Source organism: Psammomys obesus, unplaced genomic scaffold (genome assembly GCF_907164565.1).
Source record: "Psammomys obesus unplaced genomic scaffold, mPsaObe1.curated_primary_1811, whole genome shotgun sequence".
Taxonomy (NCBI): domain Eukaryota; kingdom Metazoa; phylum Chordata; class Mammalia; order Rodentia; family Muridae; genus Psammomys; species Psammomys obesus.
The window spans coordinates 34,804,058-34,830,950 of NW_026596046.1; the positions used below are offsets into that span (position 1 = coordinate 34,804,058).

A 26,893-nucleotide genomic window follows, 5' to 3' on the forward strand; every position below is an offset into this window, starting at 1 on the left:
TCCTCCTCCTCCTCCTCCTCCTCCTCCTCCTCCTCCTCCTCCTCCTCTTCTTCTAAGCTTCTCACTAAATAGCTCATGCTGGCTTTCAACTCATATTGTAGCTGAAGCTGACTTTGAACTTGGATTTTTCTGAATCTTTTGAGTGACTAGGACTAAGGCCCAACTCATTATTGCACCGTCTGATTGTTAGAAAGTTAGTTTTTGGAGCTAGAGAGATGGCTTAAGAGCCATCACTGCTCTTTCAAAGGATCCAGGTTTGGTTCCCAGCAACCACATAATGGTTCACAACTACCTGTAACTCTAGTTCCAGGTGATCTGATGCCCAGTTCTGGCTCCAAGGGCTCCTGCATGTACAGGGTACGCGTGCACCCAAGCAGGCTCACACACGCATATACATACATCTTCTCTGTGCAAGGCCTGGGCTAGGGATGAAGAAAACAGTCTGCAAAAACAGAAGTGGATTCTCAGAAGTGTTCTCTTCAAGCAAAGTGCTTCCGATTCTTCTGTTTTCTCATAAGATGGTTTCTAGACCTCACAACACCCCTCATCAGGCTTTCATTGGCCAACATGTCCTTAATCTGCATTTGAAGATAAGGTGTCTGGCATAGTCTGGTATAGAGGATCTCAGCCTCTCCTCTACTGTGAGGATACAGAAATATGTCAGTTCCAGCCCTTTGCAGCAGAGACACATCTGTAAACAGAATGAGCATTCAGTTGTTAAGTGGGCTGCAAGCTGTGTGAGCAGAAACTGCCAGAGTGTTAGATGAAGTGATAAATCTAAAAAGGGGGAAGGCGCTGAGAAAGGCCTCAAGGTGAAATGCAATGGACGAGAGTTCTGCTTTGTAAACTGCAAACAAACTCTCTGCTCATCGTAGCTCCAATCTAAGGGAGTATTTTAAGCCCTGTGTGTTATGATCTCAGCATCAAGAAGCAGGGGCAGGAGCATTGCTACAAGGTTGCCTGGTCTACAAAGTGAGTTCCAGACCAGCCAGGGTTGAATAGTGAAACTGTGGTCAAGTGTGGTGAAACCTGAATTGAGACCCTCTCTCAAGATAGATAGATAGATAGATAGATAGATAGATAGATAGATAGATAGATAGATAGATAGATAGACAGACAGACAGGGAAAGGGAGAAGATAAGGAAGGAGGGAGGGAATGAAGGAAGGAAAGGAAAGGAAAGGAGAGGAGAGGAGAGGAAAGGAAAGGAGAGGAAAGGAGAGGAAAGGAAAGACAAACAGTGAGCCTTTGTCTTAATAAAAAAATTAAGTCTGGGCTAGGTGTCAGGCATAACTATAAGGGTCTTAAAGAACAGCGCCGGGACTGGATCCTCCTTTTACTGTTAGCTCTACTTATCTTAGAACGGGCTTCTCTCTGTCCTGCTAAGGGTACATCTTATATAACCTTATACTGAACACACATTCGCTTTTCTAATGCATCTCTTCATGTATGACCCACTGTGATCAGCTCCTTGTATGAGGGACCTTTTTTTGAGGACGGGGGGACCCAAATTCACTTCTGACACATCTGTCTAGTGGGAAAACCTAAGTCAGGACCAGTGCTTTGGGATTTAGTTGCCTCATGTGGGTTTACAAATATTGAAAAACTCTAAGGCACTGCCCCTCCTCCCAGAAGCTGCAGGTCTGGTGGGAAAGCCCATAATAATTCCTTCATAATTATGCTGGCTAGTTTTATGGCAATTTGACACAAGCTAGAGTCACCAGAGAGGAGGGAGACTCATTTGAGAAAAATCTCTCCATAAAATATGCTGTAGTTAGTGATTGGTGGGGGAGGGCCCAGCCCATTATGAGTGGTCCTACCCCTGGGCTGGTGATACTGAGTTCTATAAGAAAGCAGGCTGAGCAAGCCATGGGAAGCAAGCCAGTAAGCAGAAATCCTCCATGGCCTCTGCATGAGCTCCTGCCTCCAGATTCTTGCCCTGTTGGAGTTCCTGTCCTGACTTCTTTCAGTGATGAACAGCGATGTGGACACATAAACCAAATAAACCCTTTCTTTCTCATGTTGCTTTGGTCATGGTGTTTCATCACAGCAACAATAATCCTAACTAAGACAATAGACTTTGGGGTGCTTTGTCAGCAATGTCTTCATTTACTTCTCATAACCCTATGAAATTGGCAAGACCAAGATTCCTGTTTGGCAGGGAGTGATCTGGAAGCTTAAAGTATTTATTCCAGCATGACTGGTTGTAGCCGTTACCAAATGGCATCACTCCATAGTGCCCCCTCGCTGTTGTCCCTCACCAGATTCCTGGAAGTCCCCATCTTTCATTCTCTTGCTGGTTTCCCTTCCTGCTGCTGCTAGCAGGTGTACTGGCCTGCTCCTTGTTGGTTTCCTAAGCCCTCAGTGCACTTTCTTCAACTGCCCAGTGTCAGGGTGCAACCTGTTTTCTGCTGGGACTCTTGTGACACATGGCCCAATTCCATAGTCAGAGAATGGACAGAACCCTGTGAAATGCTGAGCAAATGTCGAGTTGTTGGTATTCAGATTATTTCATTAACTGCTCACCCCTTCCTAGCCCAGAAAACATCAGGGCCTAGGATAGCTGAGATTTTTTGCACACAGAATTTTAAAAACCAAATTTGTATTATAAATTTATAAATTTATAATTTTATAAATTATAAATAAAACCAAAATTGTATTATTGACCCTGTTTTGGAAGAGAAACGGAGTCTCAGAAGAAGTTTCATGACCTCTACCTATAGGTTCTGCCTCTTGTTGGTTAGAATCATGGATTGAAAATATTCAAGGTGGGGGAGAGGGCCTTTGTCCTAATTTTTTTAGATAGTCCCCCCTTTTTGAGACAGGATTTTTCTGTGTAGCCTTGGCTATAGACCAGGCTGGTCTCAAATTCACAGAGATCCACCTGCCTCTGCCTTCCAGGGTGCTGAGATTACAGGCATATGTCACTACACATGGCAGTAATTTCTTTTTCTTTCTTCCTCTATCCATCCTTCCTTCCTTCCTTCCTTCCTTCCTTCCTTCCTTCCTTCCTTCCTTCCTTCCTTCCTTCTTTCTTTCTTTCTTTCTTTCTTTCTTTCTTTCTTTCTTTCTTTCTTTCTTTCTTTCTTGACAAGCTCTCATATATTCCAGTCTGACCTTGAATTTGCTATATAGGCAAGGATGACTTGAACTTCTGGTCCTCCTGCACCTAGCTTTCCAGTTCCGGGATTATAGGTAAGAACTGCCATGCCCAGTTTATGTGCTGCTGAGGACGGAACCCGGGGCTTCACGCCTGCTATATAAGCACCCAACCAGCCGAGTTACACCTCACGTATGTCCTGACAATACACAAACTCTTTTTGCCATTATTTTCTAAACAATACAGTACAAGCACTCTTTACATTTGTATTGTATTGTAAATGACCTAGAGATAATTCAAAGTATGTAGGAGGATGTGCACAGACTATATGCAAATGCTACACCATTACAGTAGACTTGAGAATTCTTGGTTTTCAGTGTTCACAGCGTTCCTGGAACCACTCCTCCACAGACACTGAGGTTTTACCGCTGTTAGAAGAAGGCCCATGGGTTAACTCAAGTCTGGACTCATGAGGAATGGTATCAATAACTTGATGCAGGTGGTAAATCTCCTCTGATTCATTCTGCCTTTCCCCTGCAAAACACCAGGCCTCTAAACTGTTGACAGGCCCTATCCGTGCTCACCTTACCTCTCTAGCTGTCTTTCCCACATACTAGCCACTCTGGGAACACTATGGCAGAAATACATATCTGGATTCTGTTCTCAGAGTCTATAGTCTAATGGGGGAAGGCAGACCCCAAGTCAGAACACAGATAAACTGGAAGTTGGATTGGGGTCCATGAAGAAAAGATATCTGAATGGATAATGGTGCCTTTGCTGAGAGACCGAGACTTGATGGGGAGCCAGAGCTCCAGGATCAGTGTATCATTTAGAGATGAGTGGGACTCTGATGCTCAGAAGATTTAGCCTAAAGGTTAAAAAGCACCCTGCTGTCCCTCTAGGCTTTCTTAGGTTCTTTCTATCTTTTCTTGGAGAATTTTTCTTGAGAACACAATGCCAAGTGATTTCCATGTTTATAACCATCATTCATTTGTTCATTTGCTCAACAAACTCATCGTACCACGCTAGAGTTGGATCTGGGAATGACTTGGTACCCTCAGAGAGTTCTGTCCAGGGTTGGAGTTGACAAATAAAGTAGACAAATAAACCCTACCCAGGATGGAAAGTGCTAAATAGAAGTACTGTAGAATCACTAAAATGGGCCTTAGAAGCAGTCAGAGATGGTGGAGGGAGGGAGCTACTGTAATGGGGGTTAAATTATCCCGGGATTTGAAACACTTGGACATCATTGCCACCCTTAGGCCTGATGGGAAAGGGAAAGGGGTGATTGTAGGAATGAATTGTCAGGGAGAGCCAGTGGGGAGATAGAGGCTCAGCTAGAGATGTAGCCAGAACACTAGCAACAGACTAGAAAATAAAACCAAGAGAGCCAGGAAGATGGCTCACTAGGCAAGGTCACCAAATCTGAGGACCTGAGTTCAATGCCTGGAACCCACATGATAGAAAGTACTATTGCCAAGCAAAACAGAGAAGGGTGTTAAGGGAGTCAGAGAAGGAAGGGATTTGAATTTGGAAACAGGGTGGTTAAGAAAGGCCTCCACAAGAAGGTGGCACTTAAGCTAAGACTTGGAGGTGGTATATCTCTAGATGAGGCTTTTCCCCCATCCAGTGCTTCCTGGTCTCCAACTCCACTCCTCTCCTTCACGCTCCCCATCCTAAGGTGAAGACCTTGCCTCTGTGGATGAAGGAGTTCCTCTCCCAGGCTCCTCAGGGATAGAAACTGCTGCCTCCTGCCCTTTCTGATCCAAGGAACAATGCCTTTACTGCACACATTTCCAAATGCCTGGTACACACGATTCCAGCTAGCCTCACAGGAAACCGGCAAAGCACAGCGGGGGGAAATGAGGCAGCTCTTACCGTTTTCTAACAGCTCCTTGGTCAGCTGTCTTCTCTAGAGGAAGGGCTAGGCTTTCATGTTTCCAGTGGGTGCCAAGACCAAAGGGCAGAAAGAGGCAGTTCGAGACATGAAGATAACCTGACAGTTGGAGCCACTTTCCTGCTTTTGGGACAGCGAGTTTCCTCCCTGTCATTGGTGACGCTTCAAAGCCTCATGTCAACATGAAATCCAGAGAATTCACTAGATGAGAGGACTGACTAGAGACCTATGAGTCCTTCCACCTTAGGGTTTATGACTAAACGACTCTGGCGCTCTAAGACGGTACAAATCTGGATCTCTGATTCTCGGTGTTATTGGAACAGATTATCTTTGTCCTCAGAACACTAACAATCCAACTAACATCCCTGCTGATGGGGACAGTTAGTTGCTCTCAGTAACTAATAAACAGTTCTATGTCATGAATGCAAGTCCTATGTCCAAACTGGGCAGAAGGGGAGGACCTTGACTGAACTTGTTTACCCCAGGCTGTTCCTGTTCTGTTTTTCAAGACAGGGTTTCTCTATGTAGCCCTGGCTGTCCTGGAGGTCCCTCTGTAGACCAGCCTGCCTCGAACTCAGAGATCTGCCTACCTCTGCCTCCTGACTGGGTCACCATTACCCAGCACCCGAGGCTAGTCTTAAATTCTTTTTTTTTCAGATTTATTAATTTTATTTTATGTTTATAATTATTTGCACAGCTCTATACCTGTTGTACCACATGTGTGCCTGGTACCAGTGGAGCTCAGGAGATGGCATTAGATGCCCTAGAACTGGAGTTACAGATGGTTGTGAGATACTGTATGGGCACTGGAAACCTAACAGATGGTGCTCTTCAATGTTCTTAGCTGCAGAATCATCTTTCCACCCCTTGTTTTTGGTGTGTGTGTGTGTGTGTGTGTGTGTGTGTGTGTGTGGGCGCGTGCGCGCGCGCCTGGGTGTTTTGCCTGCATGTATATCTGTGTATGCCGGGTACCCTCAAGGCTAGTCTTAAGCATCATTGGGAGACTGGGAGTCTTGTTTTCTTTTCTTCTTCTTTTTCTTCTTCTTTTGACAGGGTTTCTCTGGGTAGCCCTGGCTCTCACAGAGATCAGCCTGCCTCTGCCTGCCCAGTGCTGGGATTAAAGGCATGCACTGCCTTCTCCTGGAGTCTTGTTTTTAAAAATGCTGATTTCTGGGCTCGGCTCCAAATCTTCTGAATCAGAACCTCCAGGGAGGAGCCCATACTCTCCTTTTTGAAGCAAGCGCCTCCTTGTTGTGTAGACTGGAAACAGCACATACCTAGGTGGCCAGGATAACTTCTCCGAGAGGTGGTTTGCGGTTTAGGGAGGAATGGCTGGGTAGAAATGTCTGATACAGAAACAACACAGCAAAGACGTCTTCTGGAGGAGGTCGGCAGGGAGGCACAGAGCGCCTACCAGGTGCAGGTCTCGTTTTCCTTAGATAATCATATCCTAAAGTTCTGTGAGTTAAATTACAGGCCTCAGAAATACCGCAGCAGATATTTGCAATGGTGTGAGGGGCCCATCTGAGTGTGGTCATTGTGTGGACCCTGCTGGTAAAAAGAGCTTGGATAAGTGGTCCCCACAGAGTCCCTGAGAAGCTGGTTCCTGTTTCTGACATCTGTTGATGGCCTCCTGGCCCCCATTTCTCAGCTTCTCTTGTCTTCCTCTCTTCTATGTAACAGAAACCATTTGAATCAGGACCCAGTGGCTTGGAAGACCAGTATTCTGGGCCGGACACCAGTTAAGTGGCTGGCCTCAAGCTGATCAGGCACACGAGAGACTACTGAGGGAGGAGGCACCTGCGGGGGTGCAGTGGATTCTGAGTCCGAGCTCTGCGCCAACCTGCGTGGTGAGTGTAGACAAATCCCAAACCTCCCCAGTTTGGGTTCTGCAAGCTGGAAAACAGGGTTTGTGTTAGAATCAGATGTTTTCTTTGGCTATTCCAGTTTTAGTATTTCGGGTTCTGAGAACACTTCTGACCCTGCCCTCAGCCTGTGAAGAACGCATCCAGGAATGGTCGTACCCACTGTGAGGAAGCCAAGGCCCCAGAGAGGAGCTGCCCGGTGCCACACAGCCACACAGGTGCCACACCGGACTCCACAAACGCCCAGGGCTTGTTTCTGGGTTTCTGGGGAATCAGCTTTTTTGCTAGGTTGGCTGAGACATAGTGACACAAACGAGAAAAATTCGGCCTCGGGTCCAGGAAGCAGGCGGTTCCCCACAACCGGGTGAGGCCAAGGAGCTGGGTGTAGGCGCCCCAAGCCAGCCAGAGCTGAAGCTGGCGTACTAGGGCAGGGCGGGGCCGGAGGAGGGGCACCCTGAGAAGGGAAAGGGAGCCAAGAGCCAGTAGCAGCGCAGAGCTGTGAAGGCACAGAGCGGCGGCTGAGCATCCTTGCGCTCAGCGCTCACCAGAGACAGATCGCAGAGGCAGGTAAGGCGCACCCACAGGCGTGGAAAACCTAACTACAGTCCGGGCAAGAAGTGCAGGGTTTTCGCCTCCTTGGCGAGTGTCCAGGATGTGTTTTCCTTGAGACGGAGGACCTGACGTGGGGTGCTGCTAAAACACCGAGCGGATCTTCCCCAGGAAAACGAGCAGGTGTTCCCAGGCAGCACAAGGGAGTAGGGAACTTAGCTGTGCGTGGGAAATCGTCGGAGGTTGGCAGGCGTGCTCCCAGGCTTCCCTTGAGGCAGCAGAACTCCTCCGCGCCTGCAGAGAAGAGAACACTTACAGGTCTGCCCCAGGACGCTTAGGGAGATAACATTCCAGAGTCAGTCTTGCTGCTCCAAAGCTGCGGGCTCTGCACCGCCGTGCCCCACTCCACTGACCAGCCCTCTGTGACCTAGGAGAGCCTGGGACTCCTAAAGGCATCTTCTGCTACTGGTGGCAGGTCTAGGTGGGAAGTCAGGAGTCTTGGGTTGTAGTTTTCAGGTAGTGTAAACCTGTGCCCCTCAGCCGTGGCTAGTGCCTCGTGCTCCCCGCCCCCCCCCCGTAAAAATGAGTCTCCCGCTCCAGTTGCCCCCCATGATCCACATTAGGGCAAAGGGGAAGGTTCCGGAGGTCTCTTAGCCAGTGTGTGGGAGCCCAAGGAGCAATGACCTAACCCCTGCTTCCTACTCCTCATCTCCTCATTCATTTGCATGTGAGAAAACTGAGCCCCCCCCTCCCCCCGCCCCTCATGACTTTTCTAGGGTCTTGCTAGGGGTCCAATTGAATTAGAGCCAGCGCTCCCTCACTCCTAGCCCAGGCCTCTGTTTCACCTGCAAATATCGAATAAATTCATTCTTTCTGGCACTCAGCCACTTTGTCAATTCCAAATGGAGGGAGTGCTACCCTGGTGACGTTAAAAACTGCCTTTAAAGCCTGTTGACTCCTTAAGATGAAAACCAACAAGCAGCTTTCTTCAGTTCACACTTCTCAAGGCACGTTTCTATCTGAACCGCCAGGGTGCTTGAAGAACCTTCTAAGAGGAGGGGGGCCAGCCAAGACCAAGAGCCTACAGCCTCCACAGGCACACTCAGAACGGCACTTCTAAATGGCAGGGGACAGGATTCGTCAGAAAGGGTGGGGAACAACAAAGGAGGTCAACACTCTGAGGTCCACGAAGAGCAGTAAGGGCCCCTCCTGGTTTCTGTGGAAGGGCCATGCAGGGGCCGGCAGGTACGCGGAGACAGCCAGGGGAACAATGTGGACTGGCTTCCTAGTAATGTTTTCTTACGTTCGCTGTTCCTACGTTTGTCCCTCCCAGTTCTCACGGGGTAAGCCGGGCATGGGTAATTACCTCCATCTTACAGATACGGTTCAGAGGAAATAAGCGAAGCATTCAAGGTCACATAGCCAGACACACAGCCAGGACTGGGATCGAGAAAGGCGAGATCACAGGCTGAGACTTGGACTGTGTGCAGTCTGTGGGTGTGGATGGCCACACCTTAAGTAGGTACACAGGGAAGAGCGTTGCAAAACCATTTACTGGTGCTTGGGGGGGAGGGGGCAAAAATGTTTGCCCTTTAGATAATCAGATTCGGGAAGTGCCTGGGCTTCCCAAGGAGGCTCAGGTGCCCCATGTCACCTGATCAAGGGGCCTTCCCTTTCTTTAAGGCAGCGCGTCTTGGTCTAACTTGGAGTTGCTCCTACTTTGGCTTTCTGTTGAAACACTGAGAGCTGTTTCCACCAATCTGTTGGGAGACAAGTTAAGCAGGCAGGGTACTCTTTATTAGAAGAGGTATTGGTTCACTTGTCTTTTTATTCTTCAGTGCTTGCTATGTAAACAGTCCCAAAGAATAAAGAAATGGATGAGGCCCAGGTCCCTGCCCTGAAGCCTCCAAGCATATGCACATGGACACCCTGGGCCCACACGTACACTCACCCATGGTTTCTGACTAGCACAGTTTTCTAATGAGGCCATTTTTAACTCATCCTGGTAGCAAACAAGAGGAGAAGCTAGTTATTGGGTGGGGGAGGGGGGCCTTGGGAAAGAATCTAAACAGGTGCCTTGAGCAGGGTCTTGAATAATGAGTTTGCTGAGCAGATGGAAATGTAAAAGAATTCCTTCTTAAGAAGAGTACGAGCAAAGGCAAGAGACACAGGAGTGTAAGGACTGTTTGCTGAATTCATGGCCTGAGCTCATTGTCATGGTCACGGGCACTGGGAGAACCATAGGGAGGTAGAACTAGTGGCAGGGTCACATCTAGAGGAGTTTGACAATTACTACTTTTGTTTTATTTTTTCCAATTTTCTTGATAGCTGTTAGTCTTTCTTCTAAGCTAGCCCATTGCCTATTTCAAGCAAAGGCCTCTCTATGACAGGAGCTCTGCCTCTTTTATCCTGGAAACTTGATAATCAATGGCTTTCCAAGAGACTGAAGCCAAGAAACTCGAGGAAGAGAAGCAAAATGTCCAGTGTTTCTGTCATGCCCACTTGAGACCCAGAGGCAGGTCGCAGAGAACCAGTCTGTCCTTTCTGTCTTCTGCTTCTCCTTACCCCAAAAGGATGCCCAGCACTTGGCACCTTATGCCTGCCCAAACCCAGCACCTAGGATGTGTAACACAGCCTCTTTGTTCCTCAAGTCAGAACGCCAAACATCCGGAGAGGCCTGACAGGAAGGCCTGATGGGTGAGAGTTTGTGTGATTCCACTCATGAAACCCACCTGTCCTTCACTTGCCTCCTACTCCCACTCCGTCCACCCCACGCTGTCTCTTTCTCCAGGACAGACCATCCTCACTTGTCAGAGCTAGGATGAAGAGGGAACAAGTGAACCCCTTTGGCCCTCTGCTCACCTAAGCTGGAACGTCAGGTGTAAGTCATTCCTAGATTCAGAAATATCTTAGCCTGCTAGGAACACACTGTAGCCTTCTCTGTCTTGGGCTTTGAAGGCTGAGAGGGCTCCCGAAGGTTGCCTCCACCAGCCAGTCCAGTCTCCCAAGATCTCACAGCATGCCTTTGTGATTCATACCATCACAGGATGTTTGAGTTGACCACAACTCCTTCATTTTACAGATGCAGATAGAGTTGAACTTCCCCCCCCCAAAAAAAAAAAGGAAATCACATGTCCAAAGTCACACAAGTAGCAGCTAGACCAAGAGAGCTAGCTGCCTGAGCTTTTATTTCCTTTAGTGTAAAATGAGGACAGTTAGCCTTGGTCACCTCCAAAGGCCCATCCAGCTCCTGCACTATACAAACCATCACCACTATCTGTAGCATTTACAGACAAGCCTTGCACAATGCTCTTTAATTTTCACGACAAAGCCATGTTACAGAGAGTTAATTTTAGGATATATTCATTTTAATTATTTTATTACATTTATTGGGGGAGGTGTATGTGGAGGTCAGAGGACAGTTTTCAGGAGGAGTTGGTTTTCTCTTTCCACCATGTAGATTGCAGGATCAAAATCATCTCATCAGGTTTGGCAGCAAGTACCTTTACTCACGGAGCCATTTCGACGGCCCGCTGAGACACATCAATATGCTATCCGTCCAAACAAATGTGATTAGTAATGTGTCCTTTATTTCTGTGAAACGGCAAACTGCCATTTTACTTTGGGATTCTAAAAGGCTCCTACTAAGGTCCCTTGGGAAGGAGAATGATTTTAGGTTGTGCCATTGTCACAAAGTGACCAGATAAAGATCTTGTGAGCTCGGAACGGGGAGGCAGCAGTCAGATGTCCCTTGGCCCCTGCATAGTTCCTGTAGCAGCAACTCTAGGCTGGCCTGAGCCCGCTGTTGCAGGAAGGAAAGAGGAACAGGGGTGGGGTCAAAACCCACAAAAAGCTTGCACAACCCTTAGGAAGTGGCCTTTGGCGAGCCACCCTTGGTTCTGAGGTTTGTGTGTCTGATATCTTTCTCTTCCTCCTCTTCTACCTCCTCCCCGATTTCTAGCTCTGAGATTTTTCTATCAACACCAAGACTCTGGCTGTATCCGGATGCACCCTGAAGAGTCCAAGGAGCTGAGGAGCCGTGGGTCGTCCACAAGGAGATTCTCAAGGATGTCTCAGGGCCAGCAGAGTCTCTGTACCATTTGGTAAGTGTCACGTTACCCACCCTGTGCCATGCCAGGGAGAACCCCTTTCCAGGGAAGGAAACCTCGGAAAACTGAGCGGGAACAGGGAGAGTTCATCTCCATCCATCAGAGGGATGCTTCGAGTTTTAAGCACTGAGTGTATGTATTTGCTTCTCAAAATGAAAAGCCCATTAATCCTCTTCAATGCAGTAGGAGTGCATTCTTACAGCTTGGGAAGCAGGGCAGGGATGATAGCCCTCTTTGTTGTAGTTAAACATGCATAGCCCCAAGTCTTCAGAGTTAAGCCTGTTTCCCATCTTCACATTGCTGTGGCACAAATCTCTATCTAGAACCTTGCCTCCTGCAGCAGACACTGCATGCTCGTTGTTTGACAACTCCCACTGATGATCTTGACAGGCAAGGAAGCCATGCCCTTCCCAGAAGCTAACTTCCCTCCAAGTGGGCTTGTTGAGCTTCATGCTGTTTGTCTGTGTCTGTCTGTACATTTATCTGGAGCCTTTCCCCCTTCACACTCATGTTCGTTATTCCCTTCCCCAAATCCCTCCTGCGGCTCACACTGATACCTGCTCCCACTTTGCCATGACTTCTGCCCTGGTCCAGGACTCAGCATACTGTTCCTAAACATCTCAAGACCCTTGTCATTGTCCTGCCTCAGCTCTCTCCCTCGCCACACACAGCAGCTGCAGGTGACAACGATCTGCCCACTTCATCCTCTTAAAATGTCGTGGTATCTTTAAATCCAACTACAGAATCAGGTTCCAACACACAGCATGGCACTCATAGTCCCCGAGGATTTGGCCCCATTGGTTTCTTCTGTCCCATATCCTGTCTTTTCCTTCTGTCCATCTTACATTCCAACATCTTCATGTTATTTTCCATTCTTCTAGACAATTTGTTTGTTTTTGTTTTTTTCAAGACAGAATTTCTCTTTATAGCCTTGGCTGTCCTGGACTTTGTAGACCAGGCTAGACTCGAACTCACAGTGATACACCCACCTCTGCCTCCCCGAGTGCTGGGATTAAGGGCATGTGCCACCGTGCCTGGCTTTCTTCTAGACATTTTATGTATTGTCTGTTGATCTACCTTTGCTCATCTCTTTCCCATGCTTGCCTTTTCTACCTCTTAGAACAGTGCAAATAACTCCACCCCAGTGCACGGCTTCTAAGCCCTGATCAGTGTTAATCACTCTAAGTACTCTTTTACATAGCTTCTGGGTTGTCACCTACCGTCATATGTCACATAGCATCATATTAGGCTGTCAGTGAAGCCTTGAGCGTGGGGACTGGGTTTGAGCCTCCTCAAGGCTGGAGCACAGACCCTGGTCCAGATACTGATTGGCTGGGTGGCTCATTAATTTCACTGTGGTGTTCCTGCTTGCCGCTGGCCCATATGAAGGAAAACTCAGATTTCTCACTTCTTACATATTAATTCAGGAAGTATGTGTGTGCTTTTTTCTCCTTGATCAGACAAGACCACAAGTACTGAAATGGAGAGGGCCTCAAAGGCCTTTCGTGGAAAGTAGGCCGGTCCCGGATGGCAGTAGGGTGCTGCTCTGTCATTTAGATTCTGTTCCCTGAATTCTGCTTTAAGCCATCATAAGTATTTATCATTGTTAGAACTATCTTTCCTGGGGGAGAGACCTGGTAGGTGATAATCATGTCTGATATGTATAGGTAATAATGTTTGTTGACAGTTCTACCTAGGTGAACGAGAGCTCTGGAATCAGCCATCGAATTAGAGGTGTTTGGCCTATTAAGGAATCCTAAATATAAACACTATTTACTACTCCCTGATCATGAACAAACTACTTATTTGTTTGGAGCCTCAGTTTTCCTGTGAAAAAAAATGGAAGGAGTTAGATGAAATAACCTCTGAAGTTCTTGTAGCCTAAAGTCTAGTGAAGTTATATAATCCAAGAAAAAGAGACAGTAACATGGCTTTTAGTGGCCAGAAAAGACTACTCCGCCTGCACTGTGGGATGCCTCCTTAAATGTGTATTATAGCGGGGAGGAAAGCAGCTTAGCACTTTCTGTCACTGAGCCTGAGGCCTAGTGGAGAAGACAGACAAGAAGCATGGAGAAGAGACCATGCTATCAGAGTTCTAGCCTAGGTCTGCAAAATAGGGGAGTCATTCAAGCTGTGGATAACGGAGCCACCCTTCCCTTTTTTCTCTCACCATCAGATCACATTCCAGTTTTCCCCGTACCTCAGTTTCTGTTGCTATGGAGACTTCGAATGGGACTGAGTACTGGTATAAGAGCCTCCACGCTGTGCTGAAGGCTCTGAATACCACCCTTCACAGTCACTTGCTCTGCCGGCCTGGGCCAGCACCAGGATCAGGACCAGCACTGGGGCCGGACAATCAAACCGAGGAGCGTCGGGCCAGCCTTCCTGGTCGTAATGACAACTCCTACATGTATATTCTTTTCGTTATGTTCCTATTTGCTGTCACTGTGGGCAGCCTCATTTTGGGATACACCCGCTCACGCAAAGTGGACAAACGTAGTGACCCCTATCATGTGTACATTAAGAACCGTGTGTCTATGATCTGATGTGAGGCGCCCAAGGATGATGGAAGATTATGATGCCTGAGGATTGTCCTCTTGGGCCTCCGGAACTCATCTGGACCCTGTCAAGCCTCAGTGTCTCTATCTACATAAGAACAACAAGGAAGAGAAGTCATCACTGGGACCAGAGACGAGGGCCTTGTCAGGCTTGGCCTTGTGGATAAGACATTTTTCTCGACAAAAGATGGGCATTATAAACTGGGAGCCCATGAACAAATATATGCAAATATGGACAGCTGGGGAGTAGAAGAAGCTGTGGTGAAGGAAAATGGACCAGGAAGATGCTCTGGACACACAATATTTTAACATATGATCATCAACATGAGAAACCTTGCTAAAGAGCGATGCTACTTATTTGTATTAAGTCATGTTTTGTTTAAATGCACTTACCATGTGTGGGGTTTGCCTCACCTACCAAGAAAGCAGAACAAAGCCATGACTAGAATCCAGGAACTCAATGGTCCTTTTTGTCTAGGACTTTTCAACACCACACAGGGTAAGATGCAGACTGGAAGAACTTGTGGCCAAGCATAATAATGCATGCCTGTAATCCTAGCACTCAAGAAGCTGAGTGGGGAGGATCATTTGAGCTGAGGAGTTCAAGATCAGCTTGAGCAAGCCCTATCTTGGTAGGGAGTTGGTGGGGGCTGCAGAGAAATATCTTACTTTACAAATGTTATCAAAGACATGCCACTGTGTTAATGTATTGTTCAGGCACTTCTGGGATCTTAAGACAGACTGTAAAGTACAGGGTCCTGAGCTACACTCATCAGTGACATGGTCATGAGCTTCATGAGCCATGTCATTGTGCCCTTCCCAGTCACGGCTCCAATTCCAGGGACTTCACACCCTCGGATGTAGCTTCTTCTACTCTAAATTCTATGAGAGATATTCTAATACCAGTTTGAAATTTGCTTGTAGGAGATTATTATTATACCTAGGAGATGACCATGATCACAGATACAGTGCGTAAAAGACTTCGTTCAATGGGAGAACTAGCCAGCATCTCACTTTTAAAGTGCTGTTTAGTTTTAGTTGGTTGTGCTGGTTAGTGGTTTTTTGCTTGTTTGTTTATTTTTGTCAACTTGACGCAATGTAGAGTCATCTGAGAAAAGGGAACCTCAGCTAAGAAAATGCCCCCATTAGACTGGCCTGTAGGCTATTTTCTTGATTGATGGTTGGTGTTGAAGGGCCCAGCCCACTGTGAATAGGGCCATCTTTGGGTAGTGGTCCTGGGGTATATAGGAACGCAAGACGAATAATCCAGGAGGAGGAAGCCAGTTTGTGGCTTTCCCCATAGATTCCTGCCCTGATTTTCCTCGGTGATGGATTGTGATCTGAGTGATATAAGATGAAATAAACCCTTTCATAATAATGTGATTATGATGCTTATCACAACACTAAAAACCCCTAGCTAAGACAGCTGGTTACCTCTCTTTCTCTCTCTTTAGTCTTATAAAATATTTAGACTTGCAAGTTGAAATGGCTTATCAATTCCTAGAAGGCCTCAATGAAACATACATTTCTGTATTCAGCAGCCTCTCAGGGGGCTTTTGGTAGCAGTTATCTCAATGGCATAGGACTTCAGTGATCCTTCCTTTCCACTTCAGCAGTGTGTGTGATACTTGCATTATAAAGGGCAGGAAAGCTGCTTCTCCCTTGAAACAGTAAAACCAAATGCTTCTTGGTTAAAAGCTGCTCTTACAGACGACCCAGGTTTGGCTCGCAGCTTTCTTGTGATGGCTCACAACCGTCTAACTCCTGTTCTAAGGGATCCAATGTCTTCTTCTGGCCTCTGTGGGCACCAGGCATGCATATAGTGCACAGACATACATAAAGACAAACATTCATACACGTGAAATAAAAAAGTCTTTAAAAATTATAAAATAAACACTTCTGTGTTTCTTGAAGGCTCAAAAGAGCACATTCTTCCACAAGCAGTTATGTTGGATCTCTGCAATAGTGTTTTGAGACCATGTTCTAAGCTCTTCTTTATCTCCCCTTGAGGTGGAAAGATGTGACTTCTTTAAGAATGTATGACAAGCCTACAGACAATGGGATCTTAGAGGCTGTCTACCTAAACATCCAAGTAAAAGGTGGACTGTGGTCATGTACAGCAATAAGTGGTCAGGTGATAAAAGATTAAGAGTTTTTGAGAGAAATGAGATTGACTTGATCAGCAGGATTCAGAGAGTGGTAGAATGAACTGAGCTTTGAACTGTTGAATAACCAGGCAAATTGAGTGGAGAAAATAAGACAAGGAGGCCTTGAGGCAGAGACCTTCAGACACACTGTTTTTGGGAGCTGGGGAGAAGGAACAAAACTGCCCCAGTGTGGCTGCTCTCTGACTCCAGTGTCCCTGTCTGTGGAAGAGGCTCAGCACACTTATACTAGCAGGAGAGTTAAAGTAATTCGCATTCCGTTTGCAAGTTACAGAAACCCAATGCTTATCAACGTGAGCACAGGAGAGGTACAGCACAGCTGCACTTCAGATCTTTGTCTGCACAGCTCCGGGTCCACACAGGGTCTGCAAGAGGCAACTCCAGGGATCTCAGGACCAGGAACTACGTCTGAATTCACAAATTAGGCATGCAGTGTGCCTCGCTACTGAGGGTTGGACTAAACAAAATCCTAGCCAGGCATGGTGGTGCACACCTTTCATCCCAGCACTGGAGAGGCAGAGGCAGGTGGATCTCTGTGAGTTCGAGGCCAGCCTGGTTTACAAAGTGAGTCCAGGACAGCCAAGGCTACACAGAGAAACCCTGTCTCAAAAAAACAAACAAAACACAGGAAACAAACAAAACCCAAGAAACAAACCGATCACCCCTCCCCAGTATTCTAGAATTTTAATGGGTAAATTTAACATTCTAGTGTGCTCTGGTGTAGGCACTCCTCTCAGCCTTCTGCCAGATTGACCCCAGGAGAACCCTGAGGGAGCTGTCTCGTGGCAGTGAGACCTCACCCAGCCCATCAGATCTTTGCATGTGTTCTGCCCTCTGCTGGCCAAACCTCAGAACATGGTCGCGATGCTCAAAGCAAAATTTCATTTACCCAACAGATACTTACTGTGTGCATACTTTACAGTAAGCATCAGCACGGCATGATTGCCATCCATAAGTAAGTAAAACAATACCCAAGTGAACTTGCTACACAGCAGGCACTGGCCCATGAGTTAGAGGTCTGTAACTCAGATTTTAATATCCTCACAATGATAAAATGCAAAAGGGCTCACTGATTTGACCTAGTGCCTTCAGAACAAACCATTCGATCATGCCTGTGGCATGCACAGGTCAGATCTGAAATTCCCCAGAACTAAATGAGAAAGTAATTTTGAGAGCAAAGGGTTTACGCCAGTGAAAGAGAACCCAATACAGGTGTTTACTGGTGAGGAATGCTTGGCAGGAAAAAGCGCAAGGGACAGAATGAAGACGACAGGGAGGAAAAAGGGGCCTAACAAAGTGTGTCTCGGGCCATGTCTAGCCATAGTCTGATACACAGGGCTCTGTGAGACGCAGGGAGCTGTCACTGTGGCTGGGACATAAACTATCTGGCAAAACAAAGACTCTTTTGAGGCGAGGGAAACTTTTGCGGTCACACTGCTCGGATGGGAAGACAGAGGAGGAGGCGAGGGAGATCTGGTGAGTGGAGGACAGTTCTGTGGAGAAGGCAGGCAGCCATGAGCTGTTGCAGGAGAGCGCAGTGGAAGTGAACTAACTGGGATGGGCTCTTGGTGGAATGAGCAACAGGATAGTTCCTGGGCAAAGTTCTGAAGTTTGCCACCGACTGGTTCCACCTTTTGTGGCTCTCCTTTCTATACCATGTTGGAGGTTAGAGTAGCCTCTGCGAGTACAAGTTAAGTGCTCCAGCCCTGCCCCGTCCCGGCATGCTCACACTTGCTTGAGAGCCGTCTCTGGGGAAGATGCAGCACGAAGCTAATGAAAGCAGCACTCCCTGAAGCTGAAGAAGGGTTTTACACGGGGCTTTGTCAGCATTCACCGCAGCTGTGCTTGCTGGGAAATGGGAGCAGAATGTTCCATCTTGACAGAGCCTTCAAGTTTAAGAGACAAGATGGAAATTGGGAAAATGGTACACGCTTGCAATCCTAGCACTTGGGAAGTGAGGTAGGAGGATGGTTCAAGGCCATCTTCAGCTACATAGTGAGTTCAAGGCTGGCCCTGGCTATAGGAACAGGGGTTCTCACAATCAGGGGTGAAGGGAAGGACACAAGAAATAATGAACAAAAACATAACGACACTAAATAGAAGCAAGTAATAAACACACAAGTTAAGTACCAGAAAGCAGGAGGGTCAGATATTAGGGTGAAGGTCCAAAAAAGGAAAAAGGAACCTAGTGGTTGATGGCATGAACCTTTAATCCCAGCACTCAGATCTCTGAGTTCCAGGCCAGCCTGGTCTACAGAGCAAGTCACATAACAGCCAGGGATACACAGAGAAACCCTGTCTTGAAAAAAAAAAAAAGAGAGAGAGAGAGCTGGTGGATAGTTTAGTCAGTGAAGTGCTTCCCTTTAGAAGAGGCTGGGCACGGTGACACATATTTGCAATCAGCACTGGGGAGGTGGAGACAATAGATCCCTGGGATTCTCTGCCCAGCCAATCTAGCTTTCTTGGAGAGTACCAGGGCAACACGAGATTCTATCTCATAAAACAAGATGGATGGCATCTGAGAAACAGTAGCTGAAGTTGTCCTCTGGCCCCTACATACATACATACACACATACACACACACACATACCTGCACATATACAAACATATATGTGCACATACCCAAAAGAGGGAAAAAAGATGTTTCTGGAAGTATGGCTTAAAGAATTAGTAAAGACTTGATTGGGAAGTGCAATAGAGTACAGTCCATGGGGGTTGGGGTGACAAAGTGGGCTCACAGTGCTGCTGTTCTCTGTTAGTGACCCAGGACAACGATCCAACCAGCTTTAACTTGTGTTACTCAGAGTCCTTAGGTGGAAGCTTTTATGCTTAGTGAGAGGAACTAGAAATTAGAAGTCCAGGGCCAGAGGTTTACTCCTAAGCACATGGCAAAAGCCACATACATCTCTTTTGAAGGGCTTAGCCCACCACAGGCTGCAGGGGAAGCTGGCACAGAGGCCTACCTGCTACTCAGCCAATGTCTACTACTGTTGAACGAGGGAACATAGCTTGGTGGACAGAAAGGAGTCTGTCCCTCCTCTCTCCCAACACAACTGGTCAAGGTCAAAACACTTGCAATGCTGCCAGAAGGAAGAGGGCAATTATGAAACCCTTAGGAGCATAAACAAATGTGTCTTGGAATAGGACTGTGAAACTTTTGATCTTACCCCCTTGCCATGGCACCATTGAGTCTGGTCTCTGTTGTCATTGGGACGGTAATATTAAGGTATCAGTGTAAGCACAGGAGACGAAGACAAAGCAAGGCTTTCAGAGCCAACCCTGTACAGAAAAAAAAAGATTCTTCTAAGTGCTACTGAGAATCCTAAGCATAATCAGCCTGATGAAATCAGAGAACCCATTTGTAGCAGGGGTTAACCTGTGAAGAAGGGTCAGCTCCTGGGAGTAATTGAGTCAGCGGAGAGAAAGGAGGGGGGAGAAAGCTAGGATCTGATGAACAGCTGTATCCTTTGCCTCACACTGCCACGAGCCAAAGGACCCCTCTTCCTGGGGACTGCCGACAGCCGATGGTGAACTGAGAGATAAGATGCTGACCTCATCATTTCAGTTTGAGGTAACTCTGAGTGGCCACCTCGGCTCCAGAACTCCAGGGTCAGCCCAAGGCTTTCACTGCAACCATGCCATGAGTTGACTTTTGTCCTCTGCCCACTCTAGCTTCCTAACTTCTATACCCCTCATCTTTCCAGAGTGCTCCCTCCCACAAAACCTTCTCTACTCAACTCTCCGTTTCCAAGAAGCCAATTTCTCGTCAAGAACTACAGTAACACTGAGCCTATTCCAAAGTCAGTGTCCATTAGATCGGAGGAATGGGATAATAACAGCAAAGGAGGCTCCTACTGATCCTAGCAAACTAAAATACAACAAAAACAAAAACAAACAAACAAAAAACAAACGAAAGACTAGTAGCAGTGCTAACAGCCTTGCAGCCATTGACTAGAAAGAGCTGGCCACTAGATGGCGCAGTACTACAGTGCCACAGTTCCTTCACGGCATAGAATTTTGCCTCAGATATGACAGGCACTCAGCATGATGATAGGAGAAAAATGTTGGCTCATTATTTACATCTTTTTTTTTTTTAAACATATTCTAGGGATACAAGTGTCCTAACTTGTCTCAACACCCTAACACCATGAGCTCTGTACCATTAACATATATTTGCTGACCTCTACACAAGATATCAAGAGTCTGTTTTGTTTTTCTACCTGCCGTAGTCATTGTCGCCAAGGGGTACTAAAGATAGGACAAACAGTTGCTATGATTATCACCTAAAAAAAATTAAGATAATTGGCAATATGATCTGTGGAGTCCTCCCTCTTTCCCCGTCCCTCTCTGTTTCCCCTGTTGCATGCGGATCTGACCTAACAGAATCAGTTGTGAAAGGCAGTGGCACAGGGAACTGTCATGGAAACCATAGGAGTCATGGGAACGTCGCAGAAGATGAGGACTTTAAGAAAATTGTATATTTGAGCCAATCAATCAATTCTCTATTGTGGAGTTAAAAGAGAGAGAGAGAAAGAAAGGAAAAAAGAAAGACAGGAAAGGAATACTCCCTTTTTGGAAAAACACTTAGTCTTTGAAGGTTGGAGGGATTTCCTAACTTCAGGGGGACATACTTGGAGGTCTTTTTTTTTTTTTTAACTGTATACATTTCTTTTTTTTCCTTTCTTTTTATATTTCTTTTTTTCTTTATTACAATTTATTCACTTCGTATCCCAGCTGTAGCTCCCTCCCTCATCCTCTCCCAATCCTATCCGTCCTCCCTCTTCCCCTCCCATGCCCTTCTCCAAGTCCACTGATAGGAGAGGTCCTCCTCCCCTTCCATTTGACCCTAGCCTATCAGATCTCATCAGGAGTGGCTGCATTGTCTTCCTGTGGCCTGGTAAGGCTGCTCCCCCCTCAGAAGGAGATGATCAAAGAGAAGGCCACTGAGTTCATATCAGAGACAGCCCCTGCTCCCATTACTAGGGAACCCACCTGGAGGCTGAGCTGCCACAGGCTACATCTAGGTTATCTCCACGCATGGTCCTTGGTTGGAGTATCAGTCTTTGCAAAGACCACTGGGCCCAGATTTTTTGGTTCTGTTGGTCTCCTTGTGGAGCTCCTTTCCCCTCCAGGTCTTTCATGTCCCCCTTCTTTCTTAAGATTCCCTGCAAGAGTGCAGGGAAAAAAGTTTAGCTATGAGTCTCAGCATCTGCTTCAATACCCTGCTGGGTTAGAGTCTTTCAGAGGCCCTCCGTGGTCAGCTTCTGTCCTGTTTTCTGTTTTCTCCCACTTCTGATGTCCATCCTGTTTGCCTTTCTGAATGAGGATTGATCATTTTACCCAGGATCCTCCTTCTTGCTTAGCTTCTTTAGGTGTACAAACTATAGTATGTTTATCCTATATTATATGTCTAATATCCACTTATAAGTGAGTATATACCATGTGTGTCTTCCTGCTTCTGTGATACCTCATGCAAGATGATCTTTTCTAGTTCCCACCATTTGCCTGCAAATATCATGACTTCCTTGTTTTTAATTGCTTCATAGTATTCCATTGTGTACACTGTATACATTTCTAAAGGAATAGAGGGTTGTTTTTTTTTTTTTTTTTTTAGGGGAGGAATGCTTGAAGAATTACAGAGAAGAGAGATGGATTCTACAAAACTTGAAAGATGGGTGGGTAATTGGGAGCCTGTGTTTTGCCTTTTCCCAGTGCCCTCCCAGTCTCTCTGGCAAGGTCACCAGAGGAATGGACGCCAAACCAAGTGAGCAGCTGGAGGCTGGATACTTCTGACTAGTCTAACCCTGCTTGGACAATGAATATCTTTAATGTAGCTTCAGTGGACTGAAGACAGTCATGCAGGTTTTCCAGGGCTTCCAGTGCTCCAAGGTCTCTCACTCTTTGCGTTATGTTTAGCTGTGGGTCTCTGTATTCGTTTCCGCCTGCTGCAGAAGGAAACTTCTCTGATGATAGCTGAATAAGGCACTGACTGATCTATGATTATATCAGAATATCATTAAGGAGTCATTTTATTGCTATGTTTCTGTTGGTTTTTTGCTTTGTTTGTTTGTTTGTAGAACAGTAGTATTTGGTTTACCCCTAGGTCCCTGGGCTAGCTTCAGGTTCTTGGTCACCCAAGCTGTGTTGGATATGGATTCCATCTCATGATGTGGCCTTAAGCCAGATCAGCTATGGGTTGGTAACTCCCACAAGCTTTGTGCCACCATTGCCCTAGCATATCTTACAGGTAAGACACCATTGTAGATCAATCGGTTTGTGGCTGGGCTGACATTTACATTTCTCTTTTTGGTAGACTACCTTCATGTACCAAAGATGCTAGAACATAGGGGTAAAGGTTCTATGTAGGCATGAGCCCTACTTCTCCATGCTCAATGTTGTGTGGGTGTTGACTTCGGCAATGGGGCCTTGCTGTCAGTTTGTAGAGAACAACCTAAATAGTACTGGCAAGAGTCTGGGTTGTTTGTAAGCCAATCCTCATACTGGAAGCTTCATATGATGACAAGAATTGGCCAGTTACGGCTCTGTCCCCCTGTTTTTGGTGATTTCATTTAAATACCCTTAATAGATGTATATACTTTAGGAAGCTTCTACTACCCCTCAGAATGCCTTAATTTTAGCAGCCTCTCCTGGTATTTTCTCCCTCGTCCTCCTCTCTTAGCTATCTATTCTATTTCCTTTTCCTCAGGGAATCTGTCTATTTCCACTGGTCTCTTAGTCTGTACCTAACCTCTGTGGTTGTACAAATTGTGGCTTGTTTATCATTGACTTAACAGCTAACATCAACATATAAGTGAAGACATACCATATTTGTCTTTCTGGGCTAGAGTTAACCCACTTAGGACAATTTTTCTTAGTACCATCCATTTACCTGCAAATTTTATGATTTTTTTTTAAATGTGTAAATGCACCACATTTTTCTTATCCATTCTTCTGTTGAAGGACATCTAGGTTGTTTCCAATTTCTGACTATTGTGAATAGAGCAGCAATGAACATGGTTGAGCAAATGTCTCTGTGGTAGGCTGAAGCACCCTTTGGGTGATATACCCAAGAGTGTACAGCTGGATCTTGAGATGGCTTGATTCCCATCTTCCTGAGGAACTGCCACATTGATTTCCATAGTGGCTGGGCAAGTTTGCATTCCCACCAGCAATGGAGGAATGTTCTTCTTACTCTATCTCAAAGTAGTTTTGATTTGCACTTGCCTAATGGCTAAGGACATTGAACATTTCTTTAAGTATTTTTCAGCTGTGTGAGTTTTCTTCTTTGACAATTCTGTTTAATCTGCACCCTGTTTCTAAATTGGGCTGTTTTCTTGGTATCTAGTTTCTTGAGTTCTTTATATATTTTGAATATTAGCCCTCTATTAGATACAGAGTTGGCAAAAATCTTTTCCCATTCTGTAGGTGGCCACTTTGTCTGAATAACAGTGTCCTTTGCCATCCAGAAGCTTCTCAGTGTTATGAGGCCCCATTTATTAATTGTTCATCTTAGTGCCTATGGTGTTGTGTTCAGAAGATTTTTTTCTGTGCCAATGAATTCAAGGTTATTCCTCATTTCCTCTTCTATCAGGTTCAGTGCATCCGGTCTTATTGTGAAGTCTTTGATCCATTTGGAGTTGAGTTTTGTGCAGGGTGATAAGTATAAATATATTTGTATTTTCCAGGTGCAGCTGTCCAGTTTGACCAGTATCATTTGTTGAAGATACTATCTTTTATCCAGTGTGTATTTATGGCTTCTTTATCAAGTATCAGGTGTGAGGATTTATGTCTGGGTCATCAATTCAGTTCCATTTATCAATGTGTCTGCTCTTATGACAATACCGTGTATAGTTTTTATTACTATAGGTTTCTAGTACAACCTGAAATCAAGAATGGTGATATCTACAGCAGTTCTTTTATTCTTCCGGTTTGTTTTAGCTATGCTGAGTTTTTGTCTTTCCATATGAAGCTGAAAATTGTCCTTTCAAGATCTGTGAAGAATTGTGTTGGCATTTTGATGGGGATTGCATTGACTCTGAAGATTGCTTTTAGTACAATGGCCATTTTACTATATTAATCCTACTGATCCACAAGCATGGGAGATCTTTCCATTTTCTGATATCTTTTTCAATGTCTTAAAGTTTTTATCATACAAGTATTTGCTTGTCTGGTTAGCGTTACCACAAGATATTTTATATTATTTGAGCATATTGTGAAAGGTGTTGTTTCCCTGATTTCTTTCTCAATTCATTTGTAATTTGTATATAGGATGGCTACTGATTTTTGTGAGTTAATTTTTTTTTTCTATCTAGCTACTTTTCTGAAAAGTGTTTATCAGCTGTAAGGGTTTCCCAGAAGAATTTTTAGAGTCACTTATATATACTATCTTATCATCTCTCATCTGTGACTAAAAATACTTTGATTTCTCTCTTTCCAATTTATATTCTCTTCATCTCCTCCAGTAGCTAAGACTTCAAGCACTGTACTGAATAGATATGGGGAAAACAGGCAGCCTTGTCTTATTCCTGATTTTAGCAGAATTTCTTTGAGTTTCTCTCCATTTAAGTTTATGTTGGCTATCTGCTTGCTGTATACTGCCTTTATTATGTTGACATCTATCCATTGTATTCCTAATCTCTACAGGACTTTTGTCATGAAGGGGTGTTGAATTTTGTTAAAGTCCTTTTCTGTATCTAATGAAATGATCATGTAGTTTTTGTCTTTTGATATGTTTATTTGATGGATTATATTTATTGATTTACATATGTTGAACCATCCTTGCATCTCTGGGCTGAAGCCTGTTTGATCATGGTGGATGATCATTTTTATGTGTTTTTAAATTTAGTTATCAGGTATTTTATTGAGATTTTTTGCATCTATGTTCATAAGAAAAATTGCTCTGTAGTGGCTGGTGGTATTGTCATTATTATGAAGCATCTTCTGCCTCAGTATTTTGTAAACGTTGTTCTCTGTCACTTTCTGATTGGTTAAATAAAAAGCTAGAAGGCCAATAGCTGGGCAGGATAGGAAGGTGGAACTTCTGAGCCCAATGAGAGGGTCTCAAGAGAAAGGAGTTGCCATTGGGATACAGATGAAGAAGCAGGTGTCAGAACAAAATTAAGATGATGGGTCATGGGCCAAATGGTGGGACGTAAGCCAGGCCAGTATTGTTGGGTTAGAATGGCTGAGTATCTTCCTAGCTGTAATACCTACAGCCTATAATAGATGTCATTATTCAGAGTAAGGGCATAGAAAAACTGTATGGTTACATGTAACTTTCTTTGTTGTGTCTTTATGTAGTTTAGGTAACTGTGTTCTCGTAAAATGAATTGGGTAATGTTCCTTCTGTCTCTGTTTTGTAGAATATGAGGAATATCGGCATTAACTCTTCTTTGAAAATCTAATAGAATTCTGTGCCAAAACCATCTAGCCTTGGGCCTTTTTCTGTTTTGAGACTTTTAGTGACTGCTTCTATTTCACTAGAAGTTATAGGTCTGTTTAAATTTCTTACTTGACCTTGATTTAACTTTGGTAAGTGATGTGTATTGAGAAAATTATCATTTTCTTTTAGATTTTCCAATTTGTTTGAGCACAGGTTTTTAAAAGATTATCCTTAAGATTCTCTGAATTTCCTTAGTGTCTGCTGTTATGCTCCCCTTTTTGTTTCTAACTTTGTTAATTTGGATATTCTCTCTCTGCCTTCTAGTTAATTTGGATAAGGGCTTGTCGATCTTGCTGATTTTCTCAAAGAACCAACTCGTTGTTTCATTGATTCTTTTTATTTTTTTGTTAGTTTGTTTCTATTTTATTGATTTCATTCCCGAGTTTGATCATTTCTTGCTGTCTACTCCTTGTGGGTGTGATTTCTACTTGTTGTTCTAGAGTTTTCAGATGTTCTGGTAAGTTACTATTATGAGATCTCTCCAATTTTTTTTTTTTATGTAAGCATTTAGTGCTATGAATTTGCTTCTTAGAGCTGCCTTCATTGTGTCCCATACATTTGGGTATATTGTGTATTCATTTTCATTGAGTTCTAGAATTTCTTTCTTTCTGTCTTGACCAGTGGTTATTTTTTCAGTTTCCATGAGTTTGTAAGCTTTCTATTGCTGTTGATATCCATCTTTAATCTGTGGTGGTCAGATAGGATGCAAGATGTTATTACAATTTTCTTGTATCAGTTGAGATTTGCTTTGTGCCTGAGTATGTGGTCAGTTTTGGAGAATGTTCCAAGAGGTGCCAAGACAAAGGTATGTTCTTTTGAGTTTGAGTGAAATGTTCTGTAAATATCTGTTAGGTCCACTCTGTTTATGATGTTAGGTATCTCTATCATTTCTGTTTAGTTTGCCTGGATGACCTGTCTGTTGGTGAGAGTGGGGCATTGGAGTCATCCACTATTAGCATGTGAGGGTTACTGTAATGGTGTCTCTTTTACAAACTTATGTGCTCTTGTGTTTACTGCACAGGTGTTAAGAAATGCAATTGTCGTCTTGGTGGATTGTTCCGTTGGTGGGTATGTAGTCCTTCCCTATCTTCTCTGATTAGTTGTAGTTTGAAGTCAGTTTTGTCAGATATTAAAATGGCTACACCAACTTGCCTCATAGAGCCATTTGCTTGGAATGTCTTGTTTCATCCTTTCCCTGAGGTATTATCTA

General features: G+C 45.0%; 1 protein-coding gene across 1 annotated transcript; it reads left to right on the forward strand.

Moving 5' to 3' along the window:
* The first annotated feature begins 7,364 nt into the window (after positions 1-7,364).
* On the forward strand, positions 7,365-15,922 carry Kcne3 (potassium voltage-gated channel subfamily E regulatory subunit 3). The gene is made up of 3 exons (XM_055623348.1): positions 7,365-7,427; positions 11,371-11,512; positions 13,695-15,922. The coding sequence occupies exon 3, from the start codon at positions 13,735-13,737 to the stop codon at positions 14,062-14,064; it is 330 nt and encodes a 109-aa protein (XP_055479323.1). The 5' UTR covers positions 7,365-7,427; positions 11,371-11,512; positions 13,695-13,734; the 3' UTR covers positions 14,065-15,922.
* The last annotated feature ends 10,971 nt before the right edge of the window (positions 15,923-26,893 follow it).

What these genes read in the sequence shown, in the direction of transcription:
- Kcne3 (XM_055623348.1), top strand. Translation starts at nt 13,735, where the DNA reads ATGGAGACTTCGAATGGGACTGAGTACTGGTATAAGAGCCTCCACGCT.